This window comes from Dasypus novemcinctus, chromosome 4, assembly GCF_030445035.2.
Source record: "Dasypus novemcinctus isolate mDasNov1 chromosome 4, mDasNov1.1.hap2, whole genome shotgun sequence".
Classification (NCBI taxonomy): Eukaryota; Metazoa; Chordata; class Mammalia; order Cingulata; family Dasypodidae; genus Dasypus; species Dasypus novemcinctus.
In genome coordinates, this window is record NC_080676.1 from 21,138,947 (window position 1) to 21,160,544 (window position 21,598).

Below are 21,598 nucleotides of genomic sequence, written 5' to 3' on the forward strand. Positions count from 1 at the left end.
AAAATGTCCATGTATGTAAATGTGTGCATGTGTATAATTATGAATTCATTCTGATAGTACCAATCCCAACCCAACCTCATAAACATCTTTTGCATTCCCCCATTCCATATTAGTATTGGCTTATTCCATCCACAGTCAGAACTCTGGCACCCAGCAGCATCAATTCATTTACTCATTTGTGTAACCCTACAATTCATATAAAGTAATTTCAGAATTGCTACACACATACCCCTGGTAAAAACAAACCTACTATAAGGAGTTGAAGATTGGTTAAATTTTTGGTATACCCCTTGACCCAATATTTATACTTCTGTGAAATTATCCTAAGAAAGTAGTTGTAGATGTATACAAATATTTATTTATAATAGGAACATTATTTATAATAGTACCAAAGAAATCAGAAGATTTCCTAAATGTTCAACAATGAGAGATTTGTTATATTATGTTCTTCCTACTCAGTAGACTATAATGCAATGCATTCTATTTTAAAAATGATGAATATACTATGATATAAAATCATCATCACTGTACAGTAAATTTAAAAAGCAAACTTTTTCAAAACAGTGCCAAGAGACAGGCCTCATTTTCTGGTGAAATCACATACCAATATTTTCTTTCCTTCATTTTTTTTTCTCCCTTTCCTTTGTTGCCATATATGTTTTTAAATTTTTTCTTTAAGATTTCTACTTTGTACTTTGAAATGCTATAAATTTTGCCTTTAAAACTTTTGTCAGCTGCTTTTTTAATGTAACATTTTTAAAATTGGAAAATTCCTGCCAGTTTATATTCCGTTATGAATTTAGTCCAAATTACGTACAACTATAGAAAGTCAATGCCTGTCAATCTGTCATATTATTTTTAGGAATGGGTAGGAGAACATTGCTTAAAAGAACCTGAAAGATTATGCACAGACAAAGAACTTATATTGGACCCTGTGCTTTCAAATATGCAAGCACAGAAATTATTACAGCTTATCTGTTATCCTCATGGCATTAAAGAATGTACTGAGGGGGACAACCTGCAACGACAGCACATTAAGCGCATTCTTCAGGTAAGTGGGATGTTTTAAAGATTGTGGTCCTGTGGTTGGGCACGTTCTTTGTGATTATAATAAGAAAAGCTATTATCTGTCTTTTTCTGTTAATGTTAAGGAATTCTTGACTTAAGTTAATTCTGACTTTTATCTCAAGCCCTTTCCCCCCCTTTTTCTTTTCTGTGTAATTGTCACGCTTTCTTGTTGCGTACTTAGAGACGCTGTCAGTTGTATATAAGCAAGAAATAAATATTCGTTTGTTAAAAGTCAATGCTAAAATTAAAAACATAAAAAAAAAAATAAAATGAATTGAAAAAAGAAAAAAAAAGTCAATTCTGTATTTGTATGAGAAATAAGCTCTAAGGAAGACCATCAAGAAAGCTTGTAACCACTTTGGAATGGGGTTGGTTATAGATAGATTTTGAGAAAAGAAATACCTCATTTATTGCAGTGCCTAGTGGAGTTCAAGCACCTTAATTTTTATTATTATAATTTTTTTAAATTAGAAAAGGTATAGGTTTACAGAAAACTCATGTACAAATTAATGTTCTCATATTGTTGATACTGTGCATTAGTGTGGTACTTTTGTCACAGTTCTTGAAAGTATAATAAGTATTACTGCCATCTGTAGTCCATAGTTTGCATTAGGTGTATTTTCCTCATATACCTCCCTTATTAACACCTTGAAATAGTATTGCATATTTTTTTAATTCATGAAAGGACATTATTATATTCGTACTATTACCCACAGTCCATCATCTACAACAGTGATCACTGTTTTATACAACAGGCACCTTATTTTAATGTTGCTGTTTATTTCTTTGTGTCTACACAGAATATATGCAATAGACTTGGGTGTCTTTTGACCCATAAACCTCTTTAGTGTGCGTATGATCATTCTCTTATTTCTTGAGAGAAAATACACTGCAAGAAATTATGTTTTAAGACATCTTAGGCATTCTGAAAGTTTTAATTCTCCCCATTTTCTACAGAACCTTGAGCAGTGGACACTAAGGCAGTCCTGGCTAGAACTTCAGTTAATGATTAAACAGTGCCTGAAGGACCCTGTGAGTATGGATTGAAAATGTGTATGTGTATATAATTTTATGGAAAACAAAAACATGTTGCTGTTTGAGGATGGAGTAAAACATAGGTGTGCTAGTTTTCTTAATGTCCAACTCTAGGGTTCTGGGTCTGTGGCTGAAATGAACAACTTACTGGATAATATTGCAAAGGCAACAATAGAGGTATTCCAGCAGTCTGCTGACTTGAACAACAACTCTTCCAATTCTGGAATGGGTCTCTTCAATCCAAATGGTATTGGAAGTACAGATGCAAGTAGCACCCGGCAGAATGGAATAAAGACATTTCTAAGGTATTTGTTTTTTTATAGTTTTAATGGGCTATCATTACTTTTTCGCATGTAACAGCAATTTTTGTTTCTATAATAGTTATTTTTTTACATAAAGCCACAGTGTTGTGAAGGAAATGTGGCAATGATCTTTAATACTAAGTTAAGGTATAAATTCGGGTGGATGATATCTTAACTTTCTAAATATTATGTTAAACTAGGGAGGCCCAGACTCCATGAAACCACAGATGACACTAAGATTGATTCATTTCTTTAGTGTCCCTTAGATTAGAGTATATGGTAGTATTCATTATATAGGAAACACTTTTTCTGTAGTCTTTATTAATTGCCAATTCTGCACAAACTATATCATAGTAATTTGGCTTCAAAATTAGAAGCAGGAAGCACATGAAGTCTTAAAGTGACACTTTAATCATGAAAGGTAGATTGACTTACGTTTCCTCAGTTTGTTTTAAAATCTAACTAGTGAATTGTAAAACTTTGGAAACTACTAGTATGCTTAAATATAATAAAAATATTTCCTTTTGTAAGCCATGTGTTAGAAAAGCATACTCTGTGTTGAACAAAAGGCTGTTACAAATCAGAGAGCCAAAATCATGGGAAAACGTTTTTATAGGCTAAAAAGAAACATTGTATAGTTATAGTAGCCTCCCAGGAAACCCCCTTTTATTGCTTTCCATAAGCTTGGGTAAATATGTATGCAATTTTCTGGCAATTGTCAAGGAAATGTAGTTGAGAAGTAAAAGAAATTTACAGTAGTCTTGTGACTTCTTCATAAAAGGTTTTAGTTTGGAGTTTCTGTTGTAACTGGGACAAAAGAGAGAAAGGATGCTCATTTGCGTTTAACATCTGTTTCTAATTTTAGCTCCTCTGAACGTCGGGGTGTGTGGCTGGTGGCTCCCCTAATCGCTAGGCTTCCAACTTCTGTGCAAGGAAGAGTGTTGAAAGCTGCTGGGGAAGAGCTGGAAAAGGGACAGCACTTAGGTTCTTCTTCAAAAAAGGAAAGAGACAGACAAAAACAGAAAAGGTATGGCTGGAAGGTGTGTCTCTTTATGTGGGAGTATAAAGAAGAGTTGAGAATATCTAGCATCCTGCAAACATACAGAGTCATTGCCCCCAGAAGCCCCTGAAGTTTAATTTTTAAATGGCATTGGAAGCATCCTATGTTAGGCAAGGCTCTTTCCTGAAAGGTTCCAGGTTATAATATTTTATACAGTTTTTCTCAACTTTGCCTGTGTATTCAAATCACTGCTGAATCTGTTAAAAATGACTATTGAACCTCACTTCAAACTTACTGAATAAGATCTGGCTAGCCACCTGGTCCCTGAATTTTATTTTTAATTATTTGTGTTTTTATTATTTAGCTACTTTGTGTTTAAAATACATAGAATTATTTATAATTTTGTCATGCTGGATCCTGAAATAGTTAATGACAGTTTTCATATTTAGGGCTCTTGTTTTAGACTAAATTGTAAAACTTCTTAGCCAACAAATTTAGTCTTTTTTTTTTTTTTTTACCATTTTGTATTGACGAAGAGCCTTCAAGTAATTATATTTGAAATCTGACCATGTGAATGAGAAAGAAGAAAACCTCACACTAAAGCCAAAACACAATGAATTTTGCAACCCTGAAGAAAAAGAGAAGACAATCATTTCTTCCATCTTTTAAAAATCCTGAACACATTTAGGTTTCTTGTGCCCTAATTAATATTTTTAGCTGTCGTTTATTGAGCTCATATGAAATGCCAAACCTGATAAAAAACATTTTACATGCATGAACTTCTTACATTCTCATAGCAAAAATTATCCTTTCCATAGATGAGGAAACCAAGGCACTAAAAGGTTAAGTAAGTTGCTCATGGACATAATCTTTACAAGCTAAGAAGTTATAAAGTTGGAATTCAAACCCAGGTGTCTGGTTTCTGAGCCTGGGCTCTTAACTACAGTAAATTTTGGTAAAAGACCAAGCGTTGTATGTATTTTAGTTTGCATGTGACTGTTTCACCATCTTTGGCAGAATTAATTACCTAGCCAGAGACTCAATTTTACTTTTCAAAGTTTATTTGCTAAAAGGTGATTGAACTTACATTGTCTTATATCCCTCAGGGAGGATAGCTAATATTACAGAGCGTGTGAAGGTAGTTCTTCCAGAGTCAGTGGGATGAAACTGAATGAATACCTTGGCCTCAGTCTCATTTTAAGAAGTTTTTCTTTCCACTGTAGCATTTTGTTTGCCAACATGATCTGTCAGTTCTCTGACAATTGAAGAAATAGTGTCAAAATGCCAATTTAAAATAGAGTTCTTATCAAATGCCTTGGAAGCCGTGTGCAGGTTGGGCTGTGGGATCCGTAGGGCTGCATGTGGAGGTCGTCAGCAAGTGCCCTGCTAGTGGAGTCTCCAGCCTGGCATTCCTAGACCTTAGCTCTTGGAATACCCCGCTGTTTGATCCTGATTAATGTGCTGGGAAACAAAGCAAAAGGAGCCAAAAAAAAAAAAAGGCACAACATACACATAGGCCTATTTCCTGGGCTCCAAATTAAGAGTTTTGTGAGAGAGAAATTATTCATTCTTACATTTTATTCTGTGTATAAATTAATTTTCCTTGTGTTATGTATTTTTAAATTCTGCTTATTGGTATAAAATGCAAATTCCTCATCTCTTTCCAAACTCCCTCTCCCCAACTCCACCCCCCACCCCCCACCCCCCCTTGCCACACACACAATCTCTCACATGCAGTATCAATTTATGCTGGTTTGGGAATGCCCGTTAGGGAATACAGAGCATATGAAGTTGTTTGGAAGCATGATAGAGACTTCTAATCATAGTAGTAGAAATATATATTTGACTTTTTCTGAAGAGTAAAATAAGTTAGAACCAATAACCTGAGGGAGGTGTGGGGAGTAGTGTTGCAGTAGGAAGTAATCCATCCTATCTAAACTAAATATATTATTACTTCCTTTGTAGTATGTCTCTTTTGAGTCAACAACCGTTCCTCTCACTGGTACTTACTTGCCTTAAGGGACAAGATGAACAACGGGAAGGCCTGCTAACCTCTCTTCAGAATCAAGTTAATCAGGTAAAGAGTAGCATAATATTAAGCCAGGCAGGTTCCTTTCTAATGGTATTAATTTGTTTTCCTTTCTCATATTGAGATTAAACTAATAAGGGCACAGCATGCTTTCATTAGATACTGGGAGAGACAACCCAGGCCCTATTCTTTTACCTGGCATTCAGGTCAACACAAGATTCATAATTTTACCATGTTAATTATGCATGCAATGAATGTCTATAGACGTAAACAAAAATTTCTGTATTACATGAAACTGTGAAAGAGCTGCTTCTCCCCCCGATTTCTTCTTGGGAGAGGACCTGGAGAAATCTGTGTTGCAGTGTGGGTGGCCGCTAGACAGAGGATGCTCTGTGCAGCTCCTCCATTTGGTCTGGGCTTGAGCTCTGTAGGTCAGAAGTTCAATTTTATTTGCCTCATAGCCAGATAGATGCCAGCCCAAATACACATGATACTCATTTATAAAACAGAAGGTGTATTAGTTCATTTACAAAGAATTTAGACTTTGCCTTTTCACCAACCAGAGTTCGCTTGGCCACTGTTTGGGACGCTTGGCATTCTATGTACTGCAAGGGAACTGAGTGACTACATTAGAAACTAGAAAGCATGGAATTAGGCAAAGTAGATAGAGTGGTCATGGGGGTTGTTTTATCCTGCTGTAGAGCCTAATGGATTCCTCCTTGTGGCACTGTTTTTATAGAACCTGACATCATGCCTTTCCCTTGAATTGTACTGGATGTGCATGGATAAGGACATTTAATCCTTTCTGGGCCCTTTATTACCTCCCACGTTTTGGATATGCTCCAAATCTAATGCTCCAAATATTTCTTCTTATTCCTAGAATAAAACTTCAAAGTCTGGGCTTACTGGGCTGTGCATGATCCGGGTTTTGTTCCCTCTTATACCTCATTTCCTATCAGTCATCACTTTGCGTTCTCTGTTCTTGGAATTTGAACTTGGGAAGAAAGCCTTTACATCTTTTACCTGGGGGTCTTTCCTTTAGAGATTAGCATGGCATGCGCCCTCGGGTCGCTGCTCAGTTGTCACCTCCTCAAGGAGGCTGTCCCTCTTGAATGGGACCACTGCCATTCTCTATTCCTTGCTCTGTTCCTACCATTTATCACACTTGACTTATTTTTCCTGTTGTTTGTTCTACCACTAGAATAGAATGTAAGCTCCATTAAAGCTTATGTGTTCTATTAGCTGCCTTGCGCCCTTCTTTCAGACTTGAGAGAGGTCTGTAATTTGGATGAGATTTGGGAAGTACTCTAACCATACAGTATACGTATAGGCCATCTGTTGGATTGGGTTACTTCTGCATATGACTCATTTCGGCTCTTTTAAGCTGATTCTCATTAGCAACCACATTTCAAAACATCAAAGTTTTTTTATTCATGTCATCAGATTCTGGGGTGTTGCCCATTTTTTATTTACTTTTCCACAAACACCCCAGCATGAGTCTGAGTCAGTGAGGAAGGATCACTCTCTATAAATTGATATGCCACTTGGCTGATGTCCAAGGTGCCATATTTTTCAAAATAGTACACACTCCCTTTATCAGGGAAGACAAGTCTACAAAATAGCAATTCTCTTCAATAAAAGATAAAAAATAATACATTTTCTTGGGCTTAAAACATGTTCCTGAAAATAAAATACAGGAGAGATTGACACAGTAGTTCTCTCTGTTCAATACCTATGTTCATAAGACCAGTAGACGAATATATTTTTAAAATAAATATTTATTTTAATTAATGTTTAACTTAATGGCACTCAAGACATTTTCCCAGACTTAATAATGGGGTACATAATTAGATGGGAAGTTTTTCTCCCATTTAGAAATTCGGATGAGCAAAGAAATGTCCAGACTTCTGTCTGCATGGAAGAACACGGGAAAAACAAAAATTTTTGAAGGGCGTCTTAATATACTTTATTTTAGTTTTGGTTGTTAATTTATTAAAGCAAAGAGATTGCTTTTGGTTGTCAGTAAAAAATTCACTTTAACCTCAAATAAGAGAAAATTCCAATTTCAACAGGGAAAATCGTGTCTTCTATTTATAATCTTAGATTTTAAGTAACTGGAGAGAAGAACGATACCAAGATGATATAAAAGCACGGCAGATGATGCACGAGGCATTGCAACTCCGCCTAAATTTGGTAAGAGGCATTTCTAGGGTATTCCCTCCTTTACACTTACCTAAATGTGAAAATAACTCCAGCATCCCATTCCCACCGTGTGCAAAGTGAGGCCTTGCACTGTTGGCTCTTTATAGCTACTTCTCTGTTTCTCAGGCATTCTGTTTCCTTCCTGTCTCATCTGACTTCCTAGACAGAGGTATTTTAGGCATCGATCTGCCCTTTTCCTGCCCTTCCCCTCCCTCCATCTCAGAGAATCCTTCCCTTCCGTTTGTGCTAAGCATAGGTCTGAGAGGACTCCCATTTTGAGATATTTATTAGCTTTTCTTATGTATTTAAAAATCGTAAAAATGCCCTTTAAATAAAAACTGTCAAACTTTCTATCATATTGATCTTTTACAAACATATTCCACAGTGTGATTTAACAGAAATTTAAAATGTCTCACCCATTTTACATTCCTTTTAAGTTTTCTTTTCTCATTAGACAAGCCCAAAATTAATTCTGATTCTGAAGGATGGCTTGCCTGAACCCTTGGCTCATTTTTTTTTAACCTGATTCCCACATATTAACTGGTAGGTCTGTGTGGGTCAAGGCTACTGTACCTCATTCCTTCTGCATTACTGGATATTTCCAAATACTTATATAGGTTTAAGTTCAATAATAATTAAATTGGAGCTGTAGTTAGTTGGTTTATATCAGTTTGACCTGTTCAGGTTTAATTTGACTAAATTCTCATCATAAAACTAGACATCCTGAAAGATTACAAATAAGAGAAAAGCTACCACTGATACATAATTCATATTGATAATGTGCCCATGCGTTGGCATCAAGCTCTTAGCCCTTTTGAAGTCACCGAATTGAACTTCTGGTCACGTGGTCCTCAATTGAAAAACATACCAGAGACCGACTCCTAGAAAACCCTCAGGTAAACCCATACACACACACACACACCTTTTTGTGGGATAGGGTGAGGGGAGGATCAATTTCCTATGCCACAAAGAGTGAAATGACAGATATTTAGCTAGAAGAGAGAGAAGACAGGATAAACTAATTTTAAAAATTAATCAAAATTTGGCTACCTTAGATGGCACTGCATAAGTTAGCATAATCTTCTCTTGAGTGTGCTGCAGACTTTTTAAATTGTCTTTTACATGCTAGGTAGGAGGAATGTTTGACACGGTGCAGAGGAGTACTCAGTGGACAGCAGACTGGGCCCTCCTTCTCCTGCAGATAATTACTTCAGGAACTGTTGACATGCACACTAACAAGTATGTTGTTATCACTTCACATTTCTTTTGCTGCATGTGTGCCTGGTATAAACTGACTACAAACCATGCCACATCTTATATTCTTAGGTACCATTCAAAATTCTGTGCCCTCAGTTAATTGTGTCTTGGTTTTGCTTCAAGATGAAAATAATCATTTTCTCTCACCTCTTAGTGAATTATTCACAACAGTTCTTGACATGCTGGGCGTTTTAATCAATGGAACATTAGCTTCTGACCTATCAAATGCATCCCCCGGGGGATCCGAAGAGAATAAACGAGCATATATGAATTTAGTAAAGAAACTGAAAGTAAGTTTGTGATCTGCTTATCTTATTACCTCAGACTATTTATGAATTATTTATTGCATTTTTATTTTAACTTACTACACATTAAATTTTAAACATGTATTTTTTTAACAAGCAAGTTTATATTAATTTAAATGATTATTTTGCTCTTTGTGTCACCTCAACTTACTAGTACCCAAAGTTGCAAACATATAACCTTGAAGATTTATCTTTAAAAAATATTTATAAAAACATACTTATATTCTCAGAACATGTTTAAATTTTTAAGGAACTTTAGAAGTCTGTGATCAAATAGAAAAATAAAATGCCAACATTAGAATTAGGATAAATCTATAGTTGGAGTGATATGTGTAGTTGAAAAAAATAGCCATTTTCATTGATATTTCTAAATCCATTCATTTGATTAACCACTAATACAACCTTCAAAATAAACTCTTAACAAATGATATTAAAGAGAATCAACTATATATGAAGACCTTAGGAATAAAATAATTGCTAATTACCTTGTGGTCTGATCTTGGATGCAAGGAAGTGTTCTGTGCTGCAGTTCCTGTGTTCTGTTTGCAAATACTACCCTAAATTTTTTTCATTTCAGCCCTCTGAAGTTTGTTGTGTAACAAGTGTGTCTTTATATATATTCTGTTTCCCACTTAAATAGAAGAAATGAAACATACTTACCCCTGTAATTTAGAGCTGCACAAAGATCATGTTCAAGAGTAAAGAACATAGCTGTAGAAAGGGAAATGTTTCATAGGGGCACTTCCTTCTTGTTAACGTTTGCCTTCATTGTAATTTCTAACCCACTTCTCTCTCTTTCATTTTATAGAAAGAACTAGGAGACAAGCGGTCAGAAAGTATTGACAAAGTTCGACAATTGCTACCTTTGCCAAAACAGACCTGCGATGTGATCACTTGTGAACCTATGGGTTCCTTGATTGACACAAAAGGAAACAAAATTGCTGGATTTGACTCTATAGATAAAAAACAGGCAAGAGTAAATGTTTTTTTCTCATATATTTAAATTTTTGAAAAATATTTTTCTCGTCTCCCTATATAGAACATCTCAATTTTGTAGTATCTTGATTTTTTAAAAAAGCTTATTCTTGTCATTCCAATGCAGTAGTTATTGCTGTTATATAAATAGTTCAGATCTGTGAAGATCTTATTTTAAAATTTTTAGCTAAATTTATAAAACTCACCAAGGGAAAACTAAGTAAACTAAATAAAAGCTTAGTGTAAAAACAAACAAAAATAGAGAGCAAAGTCCAGTTCTGATTTTATTTCATAATTAGAAGAAGAGTATGTTTAGATAAGAACTTTGTTCATGACAAAATTTCTCGTTATGAAGCTATACAGAGTAAAAAAAGAAATATTTTAAATGTGATGGTACTTCATATTCTAATCCAACAATATTTAATGAACACTTGTTTTATATAAGTTGTTAAACAAGGTTTTCTAAAATTGAGAAGAGCTGTTGGTTTTTCTTTCAATGAATGTTGAGCAGCCTTGGACATTCCCAGTCACAGAGATGAAAGCCAGAGCTCCTACCCACAAGGGGAAATAGAAAAAACAAGTACAGTGTGGTAAGATTTGTGTGCTACCACATAGAGATAGTGTTTTAGAACACTGAGGCAGAGCCAGCAAACTCAGACAAGGTGAAGTAGTAATGGTATCACCAGAAAAACTGACATTTGCACCATTTTAAAGGAGATAAGTTGGCCAGGTGAAGGGAAAACATAAAGATGTGAAAGAGTACAACTCTTGGGGGATATCCAGTGCTGCACATATTTGAAACAGCTTGAGTATTTCATACCAGTGGGGTTGTGAAGTTGTGTTTCCAGTGCCAGTGAATTCTCCAGGGGGAAACATCTAGAAGTCATTTGGCTATGTGGTCTTGGGACCCAGGACAGAGCTCTAATCTCAAGACAGATATTAGAAAACAGTTTGTGGATGGTATTTGATCCTTGGTTTTAGAGGAAGCCACAATGGAATATTATGTATAGATAAAAACTGAGTAATTACTTTGGTGACCTTTTTAAGGAAAAAAATTTCAAATTGGTATTCCAAGGAAAGTACCATGAGATATCACCAATTAATATTAAAAATCGGAATGTGTTGTTTTCAGAAATAATGTTTCCTCCTCTAGATTCATTAGAAATAAGCTTGAATTGAAAGACTTTCTGTGTACCTGTTGCTCTGTTGTACCTCTGTACGTGAACTCTGTAATATTACTTCACTATCCAGACACTGGCTTATTAAGTACATAGAAGTTCCCCATACTGAATCAAGTATGTACAGGTTTGGATTGACGTTAACATGAGCTTAATTAGGGCCAAATGTAAACTAGACTTTGAAGTATTTGTGTTGTCTTAAAAATAATGAACAGAAACCAGTGATTTATAACTGATGATAATTTAAAATAGGAAGATCTACTTTGCCGTAACACTAAAAGAAAAATGTCATGTATAGTAAAATAGTCTGGACTGTCTGGTGTTACAGCTTGAACTTAGCATGGTGTGGTATAAAGAGCCATACATCTGAACTTACTGTTCTACAGCCAACCAGCTGTGTCACTCCTCATAAGATATCCTCTCTGCTATATGCTAGGTTTCTCTAAGGTCCATGCCAGCCAAAATGTTTTCTGATTCCATGCCCTAAGCAAATCTGGCCTCTGAAGCAGGCAAAGATATAAATGTGTTGTCATGGAATATTATTCTACCACAGGGTCTCCAGGTCTCCACGAAGCAGAAAGTATCCCCATGGGATTTGTTCGAGGGCCAGAAGAACCCAGCGCCTCTCTCCTGGGCCTGGTTTGGGACTGTCCGAATGGACAGAAAGGTGATCAAGTATGAAGAGCAGCATCATCTCCTTTTGTATCACACGCACCCCATGCCCAAGCCCCGAAGTTACTACCTCGAGCCACTGCCCCTGCCTCCCGAGGAGGAAGAGGAAGAGCCCACGTCTCCCATATCTCAGGAACCAGAAAGGAAATCAGCCGAACTCTCGGATCAGGGAAAAACCACAATGGATGAAGAGAAGAAAACAAAGGGAAGGAAGCGGAAGACCAAGTCCAGCTCAAGAGTTGATGTAAGTGAGGAAGTGTAGAGAACTTTGGCTCATTAGCATCTGGTTTAAGGTTTATTTGTGGCCAAATTAAATCCCTAGGAATATAACTAAGAGCAGTATTAGCTTGTAATAACAGCTGTCCTATCAAGGTCCTGTTATAATTAACGTATGTCACACAGTGACGTGTCACAGAAGACCAGAATATAGCGTTTGGTTTATCCTCCTCTATTTTTAGTAACTGTTTAACTTTGGGCTTCAGTAGTGAATAATATTTAGATAATATTTCAATGCCTCATAATTACTCAGTGTTGAAAGTTGAATTTTTTAAAGCTAAAAAATTTTCGTTCTCTTACATATTTTATTATTAGGCATGTCTAAAATAGTTATGTGTTTTGGGGAGTTAATTTCAACAGTGAATTCTTATCAAAAAACTATTTGCTCCTCCCTAGAGGTCTGTCTAACACATCCAATAGGATATTGCTGAGAATTCACATACACCATTCAGTCTTACTTCCCTATATATTTCTTTTTTTTTAAAGATTTATTTTATTCATTTATTTATTTTTAATCCCCCGCCCCCCCCCCCCCCCCCAGTTGTCTGTTCTCTGTGTCTATTTGCTGCATCTTGTTTCTTTGTCCGCTTCTGTTGTCTGTCAGCGGGAAGTGTGGGCCGTGCCATTCCTGGGCAGGCTGCACTTTCTTTCACGCTGGGTGGCTCTCCTTACGGGTGCACTCCTTGCGCGCATCAGCACTGCGCATGGGCCAGCTCCATACGGGTCAAGGAGGCCCGGGGTTTGAACCGTGGACCTCCCATGTGGTAGACGATCCTTCAACATGTTTTCAGACGTTATAAAAGTTTTTATAAAAGAAACCTAATACAAAACGGATTTCCTTCTTGCTTCTTTATAAGCATTCCTTATCTAAAGCAACATTTTTTCCAAAACAACAGAAATCTATGAGGTGGAAAGTTAGGGAAAGAAGTTTTAGAACTTGAGAATTAACCTTTAAAGTATCTTGCCACTTAAAAATTCACCTTGAAAATACTTGAGAATTTGTGACATTTCTATAAAATCCGAGGGTATTATTGCAAAGTAGAAGAAATAGTCACAACTTCATGTGTAGAGATTTCTGACTAATTATTGTTATAGTTCACTCATCTCAAAACCAAAACGTATCTTTTCCTAGATGGGATCTAGATGACTAATAGTCTAGAAATGACTGCCATCACAGTTGGATGCCCTTTGAAATGAACCTCAGTGCCCCTTCCTCATTCAGTCTCCCTGCCATATTCCTTTGCCCTCAAGGGATGCTCATTAAGGTCCTGATGGCATTCCCTGCATTGTTGTTGTCCTTCCACTTCATATGGATGGGAGTTTGTTTTCTTCAAATGCAAAGTCCATGAAGCCCATCTTATCCCCCAAGTGTCGCTTCTTTCCCTAATACTCCTGAAACTGCCCTTCCTTTTGTGATATATTTTTTGGTAAAATTACATGGAACTGATTTTTTTTTTTTCCCCTTGTCTTCTAGGAGTAGCTTATAGAAAGGGGGACAGTGGGCGAATTGAGACATTCAGATGTGATCCACAGAAACTGCAGCTGTTGCAGGAAAGGAGTGGGGTAGCCCTGAGGGGAGGGAGGAGCATTGACTCATGTAATTTACTTCTTCAGGATGTTTATCTTAGAAGTAACATCAACTAGGACCTGGTTTCAAAGTAGCTTGGGCCTTTCTGGCCTAATTCTTATCTGGCCCCAAGGTATCCAGAAGCCTTTCCAAGGCCAAATGATCAGGACATGTGGGCACTTAGCAACTGAAGATGCTGTATTCAGCTCCGGGTGATAGTCAATATTGATTTTCTAAATACACTTTAATATTTTTCAAAGAGAGTTCAGAAGAAAACCCTTTCTCTCTCCCCCATACCCTTCCTAATCTAAGTACAATTTTAAGTCAAGAAAATGTTTTACCTCATACAGATATTTTGCCGAGAGTGTATTTCCACTCTGGCCTTCCATCTTTCTCTCTGTAAAAGCAGCTTTCTACATTGGCATAGAAACTACCTCAAATAATGTAATATGAAGAATTTGCATTAATTATTTGTGTGTTATATGAAATTAAGTAACTTTATTTTTTAACTTTATATTGAAGGAGTATCCACAGAGCAACATATACCGAATGCCTCCTAATTACTCACCCATTTCCTCCCAAATGATGCATCATCCTCAGTCTACCTTGTGGGGTTACAACCTCATTGGCCAGCCCCAACAGCCTGGCTTTTTCCTTCAGAACCAATCTCTTAATCCAGGTATGTGTAGAGAAATTACTGTCAGATCACTCCAATATGAGAAATAACTTAAGTTCTGTTTGCTTTTGACCTGAAACCATCACAAAATTTGGGAATTTTAGGACCTTAATACTCAATTGAGATTTTCATAGTTCTCTTCACTCAAAATTTTCTTTTTTTTCCCCCTAAAATAAGGTTCAAGTTGGAGTTTATGCACTAATTTGGAATTTTCATCCAGTGTTGGAAGGAAATCAGCAACTGCTCAAAATCTAAGCTTTGAGATTAAAAAATAAAGATTTTATGTTGTTAAATTTGTGCACATTTTTATCAGATATAATTCTTACCAGCATTTTAAAGGATCAGAAAATATTGTACAGTGCCATTGTTTTCTTTTAGTTTGAATTTTAAATTGTTGATAACATCATGCATTTAAGGAATTGGGTTTAGCAAGTAGAGTAGATCTCTACAATGAAAATTACTATGTCCATAGTAAATTTGCATGATTTTAGTATTACTTTGGTTTAAGCCCAAGTAGATTTTATTTCCTAAATGAGGATGTTTCTAAATAAAAACTTCTCCTAATTAGAAATGGATTAATTTTTTTATAGATGAAAGTTTGCCTGTTTTAGCAAAATGAAGATTTGTGTTGTATTAGGTGTACATTGTAACAATTTCTTTGTTACTGTAATCTGTTATACTGTGATTTTTATTGTAACTTGAGTATGATATTTTGAAGCTCAGGGATCAAAATGTTTGATTCTTGAATTGTAACAGAGGAGAATACTTATTCTTTCCTCTATACTGGCTGTGAAGAGAGAGCTGTTCTGGAAATTAGGGTATCTAGTTTCAAATCCAGCTCTGCCACTCCATTGCTGTATAATATTGTCCAAGCCTTAATTTCTCTGTGCCTTTGTTTGATTGTCTGTAAAATAGACATACTAATATCAACTCTCATAGGGTGGATCATGTATTCATTCATTCAACAAAATATATTGATATTCACAATGTGCCTGGCTATGTTTTGGGTGCTCCAATATTATAGTGAACAGAGTGGGCAAACATCTCTGTTCTCTTTTAAAAGGTGAAATAAAATTCATATTATACACGTACACATATATGTATGTATATCTATATATATATATCACCTAAAGTAAATAAATTTAGCACTTAGAAAATAGCCGGGTGCAGTGTACATATTCAGTGAATGATAATCACATTATTTCCACGTCACTTCTTGTGTATCCACTGGTCCCCAAGCCTCTTCCTCAAGTACCTGCGAGGCTCACTGCATGATCTCCTTTGGGATTTAGTCATATAGCATTTTCTCAAGGAGGCCTCCACTGACAACCTTTTTTAAAATGTAAAGTACACCCCTTCCCTGCACTCTCTAGTCCCCTCCTTTCGTTTCTCTACAGCATTCAGCACTTGCTTACAAATCATGCCTTTTACCTACTGCTTTGTTGTCTGCACCATAATGTATGCTCTGCAAGGGCAGATTTTTTTTCTGTTCACTTCATTGTCCCTAGAACTTAAAGCAGGGTCTGACTTGTGGTAGGCTGTTAAAAAAACATGTTGTTGATTGAATGATTGATGAATGTAGACTCCAAAGAGCAAACTAGACTTAATAATGAATGTGGAAAATCATACTAAATTTTTAACGTCAAATTTGAAGCTCCATGTGTATTTGGCCTTAGTTTTACTCTTCATAGCTATTCGGATGAAACATGACTATCTATAAGCTGAAGACTAACTACTATGTAAAAAAACATACCTTTCCCCCTAGAATACTATAAAAGATGTTTATAAGTCAAGGAGCCTTTAGGTATTAGGTAGATCTTAGTTATGACATATGAGAAAATATTTTAGAGAAAATTATTTTTGAAGATTTTATATGACTGTGATTTAATGGATTTTCATAAAACATAGTCCTCTGAAGTTGCAGAAGAGTTTGTATATTTTGAATCCAGTCATATTTAGTTAAAATACAAAACAATGACACCCCACACATATTTTTACCAATCGCTTTCACACACAAACACACAAGCACACACATACCAATATGGTAAAGTTATAAGGCATTGTTGCATAGGAATGATAAACAGCAAGTACAGAAGTGCCTTTGATGGAAGGAAGGGAAAGCAATTAGGTATACAGAGGGTTTCATTTGTGTTTATATTTTATTTCTTTATTTGACTCAAAGGTGCAAGGTTATAATAAAAGTTAGGAAAATTAAAAGAAAATACACCATAGTCTAATCTCTAGAAAGAGCTTTCCATTCTATAAAATGAGCTAAGTTTTTATATGATAGTATAGTTCCAGTTCTTGCTTCAGCATATTACCATGCCATGTATTATTCAAATTGATTTTCCATTTTTTCCAATTTTGTGTCAAGTGCTGCTGAATGGCTTCTCAAATCACATTGGTGGTTGTGTTCTTGAAGTCTTTCAAAGATTGTGGGATTTTTGAGTGAACAGCTGTAAATTGATTTTTTCCATCCTATAATCTGCTTTTAAAAAAAGATAAAATGTCTTTTGTGAGATACTTTTAAAGGGGCTTTATCATTTGTATACTTTAGAAAATATAGAGTGTTTGTGGTGAATAAAAGGATGGCAACTGGTTTGAAGTCAGGAGATGTTGAAAAAAAGGTTTGCAGCTCTTAGAGGCATTTAACAAAAAAATTATATATATATACTTACACATACACATATATTAAGAATTTTCTTTGATTTCTTAAGTGTCAGTGTAATTATCAACATGTTTGCTTTTTTGACCTTCAAAAATGATGTTTTTGTCTTTAGAATCATGGTATTTGAAGTTTCAGAGTCCTTCAGGTTTTTAAAGAATTATTTTATTCCTCTCTACTACAAAAGAGGCATTTTCATTTTGCCATGGCAAAGGAGCTAAAATAACATGAGCTTTCACTTTGTTTAAAATTATGAAATGATTTCTGTGACTGGATTAGGATACTTTGCAAAGGGTACTCCAAAGATAATACGTTTTATACAATATGTTTCTGAGGACCTTGAATAATATACAACCCAGCTAATTCCAGCATTACGCTGACAACTCTGTTTCAGACTTCTCAGTTTACCAACTGAAATGGTGCCTCCATGAATTTATATTGAAATATTATAATTCACTCCTATCTCATCTTCCAAATTGTTGGAGACTTGCAGTAACTAATAAGGTGTAGCTCAGTTTCCCCTGATATGCACTGGGGGAAGGCTAACCCATCCCCCATAACCCTACGAGCCTAAGGGCACGGCACTTCCCCACAGGTTAAACAAAGAAAGAGAAGGGAATAAAGGGATATGAAAACCTTCCCTACCCCATATAAGAGGGAGATAAAATCCCTACAGATCAAAGAAACATATGCTCCTGCAGTATTCTAAGAAAGCGTAACTCCCTAACCCACTATTCTCTAGTCATTATCAGGAAAAACTTCCACCTCTAGGGCTTGCTTTTGGCCCCTGCACCTCACTGGGACCCTCAACCCCCTCCCACCAACTATCATTTCCCCGCCTAGGAAAGTTCTGTATAAATTCACATCCCCCCTTCCAGGAGGGGGCTGAAGTCTTTTCTTCAGACCCCCTCTGTTGAAAGAGCTTCCCAATACATTCTCTCTCTGCCTGTGGTCATTATCAGTCTCGGTGTCCCAGTAAATGCCGTTTTTCTCCAACACAAATCTCTTGGAAATTATGCAGCTCTTTACAGAGCTTTAATACTTTCAGGGTGTGGGGTAGTGCATTGTTTCATATTTTGGTCGTAAAGTATGACTTCAGAATGTGAGGTTTTTGCAGTTTGAGTAAAAGGAAGACTTGTTGCAATAACACACTCAGAAAGCCCTTCCTTCTGGTCACTTCTGCAGGTGGCTCCCGATTGGATCCTGCAGGTTCCTTTGTCCCAACTAATACCAAACAAGCTCTTTCCAACATGCTGCAGCGGCGCTCAGGCGCCTTGATACAGCCACCCTCCCTCCACGCAATCACCTCGCAGCAGCAGCTGATACAGATGAAGCTTCTGCAGCAGCAGCAGCAACAGCGGCTTCTCAGGCAAGCCCAGACTCGACCTTTCCAACAGGTTTGTCTGGACAGCAATGGAGTCATCTGTGTCTTATACTCCTCTAGCTAGGGAAGAGTTTGGGAAGAGTATGTAGCCTGTTCTTGCCATGTGCACATCCATGTGTACCCGTGTGAGTGCGGGCATATCTTTCTTATACAGCTTTAGAGATACTTTTTCTCTATGTTTTACTGATGTCACTGATCAGATAAGAACTCTAAAGGTCTTAGGTTTATTAAAAGTGTGTCTCAAAACAAAAAGAAGAGATAATGAGCTTTTAATCAATTAGAAGAAGCAAGCCTTTCATCCTCAAGGTGTCTTTCTCCGAGTACACATTCCCCATTATATTTACCACTGTATACGGTATGCCTTTTTATGCTGTTTCATGTATTATTTTTCAATTTATTGCTTTGAGGTTGTGTCTCTGAAGCCCGTGATGTTTCTTAGATTTTCTCCTATAGTGCCAAGAGCAGACTATACTTAGTGTTTACTTAATAAGGTTTAGGAAATGAATAAATTACAAATAACAGTCAATATATTAGTGCATTCAATTTAATTCTTGACTTACATTGTTTTTAGTGTTATGCTTCATATCCTAGTTTATCCAACTTTTTAAAAAAATGGCAGTGGCTATACTTATAATAACCATGGAAGTCACACAGAACTTAGTATGGATTCCTGAAACCCATATATCTATAGATACATATTAAAAAATAAATAAAAAGAAGGAAATGAGATTGTGACTTCTTTTTTTCTAGTTCCTTTATACTTTTTTGTATTTTCTAATTTTCCAAAAAGGGAATGTCTACCTTAATGATAATAATAGCTAACACTAATAGAGCACTTACTATATGCCAAAACATTTCTAAGAACTTTAAATGTATTATTTATCTTCAATCTTAACAATAATCCTATGTGTTAGGTAACTGTTATCTTCCTCAAATGGAAGTAGCCAATCTAGAAGTGTATCCTGCTGTAAGAAGAACCAAAAGCTTTCAAAATAGCAAAAGATTCTAATGCTTATTAAAATATCCTTTGTATTTTGGATAACTTTCTAGATTTATCTCCATTGTATAATTTAACCTCCTCCACCTTCCCCCAGTATTCACTAGTGGCTATTGGGGAAACGTGGAGGAGGTTAATCATGAATTCTTGAAAATGGTTCCTTTTTAACCGAGTTTATAAGTACAGAATCGAGGAAACTGGTTTAACTGCATGAGAATGCAAACTGCAGTCACTACATGCTTGTCTCTCTGACTTCTAGCAATTACTCTAACTCCCTGGGTGTTGGGTAAGTTGGGCTTAAGCTGCTGCTTATATATAAATAATGAAAATTTTATTCAAATATCCAAAATAATTGATTTTTCATATTTATGTTTTCAGTATTCAAAAATTGATTTTGCTTAGACAATATTGTTTGGAATCTCAATGGGATTTTACCTGTTCTTAGGGATGGGGAAAAATGAAGACTTGAGCCATTTTTTTCATATCCTTGTTGAGAGAAATAAAAATGAAAATTTATAAAAAGTTGAGAAACTAATCCAAGAAAATGAATACAGCTCCCTTTTAAATTACTTAAGCCTAAGTAAAACTTGCCTTCCAATAAGTTATTTTTATATCTACTTTTTTAAATCATTAGATATAATTTGCCTTATTAATAACTCACTATCAAACTTACTGCTATATTCAATTTTTGAATTACTTTTAAATCATTCCTAGAATTGGGGAAAAGCCCACTGGGCCATTGTTTCAGTTTCTTTACAGCTAAAGCAAATAAAAACCTTTGCAATGGGTTGTCCTAAACAATGGGGAGTTATCGGCTGACGATTTTTTTTTTTTTTTTTTTTAAAAGATTTATTTTTATTTATTTATTTCCCCTCCCCTCCCCCGGTTGTCTGTTTTCTGTGTCTTTTTGCTGCGTCTTGTTTCTTGTTTCTTTGTCCGCTTCTGTTGTCGGCAGCGGCACGGGAAGTGTGGGCGGCGCCATTCCTGGGCAGGCTGCTCCCTCCTTCGCGCTGGGCGGCTCTCCGACGATTTTGAGGCTAGAGAAATCCAAAGTCAAGGTGTGGTCAAGGTTGGCTGCTGGTGCTCCTTGGTGCTCGGCTTTTCTGTCACTGGGCATTGGGTATGGCAGCCTCTCCTGCCTTCTCGGTTCCTCTGACTTCCAGCTTCTGGCTGCTTCCTGTCACTTTCTCTCCCTCAGTAGCCTTGCCTAGAAGGCCTTCAGCAGCAGTAGGGGTACGACCCATCCTGATCCATTTGGGCCACACCCTAACTAAAATAACCTTATCAAAGTCTTATTACAAGGGGTTCTCCTCCACAGGAATGGCTTAAGTTTAAGAACATGTTTTTCTGGGGTACATACCTCTAAGCCAAACAGACATTTACAGATAAAGCATACGTTTCCTCCAAAGGTCCCCTTCCTGACATAAGCCATCATAGCAATTTCCTCTAAAGCAAAATTGGTTTTAAAAAGAAATTTAATAAAATAATCTACCTGTAGTCAGTTTCGTATTTGGAGAAGGCGGACTTATGATCTAAAATGTACTTGGAAGGCACATTACTCCTTTATCTTCCTTAAATCACTCAAAATACCTCTTTTCACTGTTTATAGTTGTTCTGTTTTGACTAATAGTAATTAACTGTAGTTCATTTTTTTTCTTAATGATTATTTTGTGCCACCTGTCAGGATGTTGGATTAATTTTTAAAAATCACTTGCCTTTTAACATCAGAAATGCCTTCAAATCATAGAAACTCATATCTGTAACAATGATTGCACAAGTCACCTTCCTCCTCCTCCTGTATTCTTATTTAACAGTTGAAACTTGCTTTGGAGTTTTCTGAAGGACTTTCACAAGCAGTTAATGTCTTTTTCACTCTATCATTCACAGATTGGGTAATTGAGGAAAATAGTAATCTTGTAAGAATCTTTCTTGCAACCACAGGGTATACTGATCCTACTTAGAAAACTGAAACTGGTATGTCAAGTATTCAATACAGTACCTGCACCTGAG

The 21,598-nt window shown here is 36.2% G+C and overlaps 2 protein-coding genes across 17 annotated transcripts in view; one reads left to right on the forward strand and one right to left on the reverse strand.

Annotated features, from left to right (window-relative positions):
- P2RY12 (purinergic receptor P2Y12) overlaps positions 1-9,951 on the reverse strand; it is a 48,797-nt gene extending 38,846 nt beyond the window's left edge. For 2 of the 5 annotated variants that reach the window (XR_011648592.1, XR_011648590.1), the window contains exon 1: positions 9,684-9,791. The gene's annotated coding sequence lies outside the window, so the exon portion shown is untranslated. Of the gene's footprint in view, positions 1-9,040; positions 9,134-9,683; positions 9,792-9,858 lie in introns of those variants that run through there. The other 3 variants (XR_011648591.1, XR_011648589.1, XR_011648588.1) reach the window with 3 other exon arrangements.
- Positions 1-21,598, forward strand: part of MED12L (mediator complex subunit 12L) — a 377,954-nt gene that overhangs the window by 313,726 nt on the left and 42,630 nt on the right. For all 12 annotated transcript variants that reach the window (XR_009185439.2, XR_011648585.1, XR_011648586.1 and 9 more), the window contains 12 exons: positions 863-1,051; positions 2,026-2,100; positions 2,218-2,408; positions 3,271-3,432; positions 5,371-5,482; positions 7,538-7,627; positions 8,766-8,875; positions 9,048-9,183; positions 10,007-10,168; positions 11,905-12,267; positions 14,389-14,545; positions 18,393-18,604. Coding sequence is in view for 9 of the 12 variants with exons in the window: in XM_058295148.2 (XP_058151131.1) it covers positions 863-1,051; positions 2,026-2,100; positions 2,218-2,408; positions 3,271-3,432; positions 5,371-5,482; positions 7,538-7,627; positions 8,766-8,875; positions 9,048-9,183; positions 10,007-10,168; positions 11,905-12,267; positions 14,389-14,545; positions 18,393-18,604 (1,959 nt within the window). In the remaining 3 variants the exon portion in view is untranslated. The remainder of the gene's footprint in view (positions 1-862; positions 1,052-2,025; positions 2,101-2,217; positions 2,409-3,270; positions 3,433-5,370; positions 5,483-7,537; positions 7,628-8,765; positions 8,876-9,047; positions 9,184-10,006; positions 10,169-11,904; positions 12,268-14,388; positions 14,546-18,392; positions 18,605-21,598) is intronic.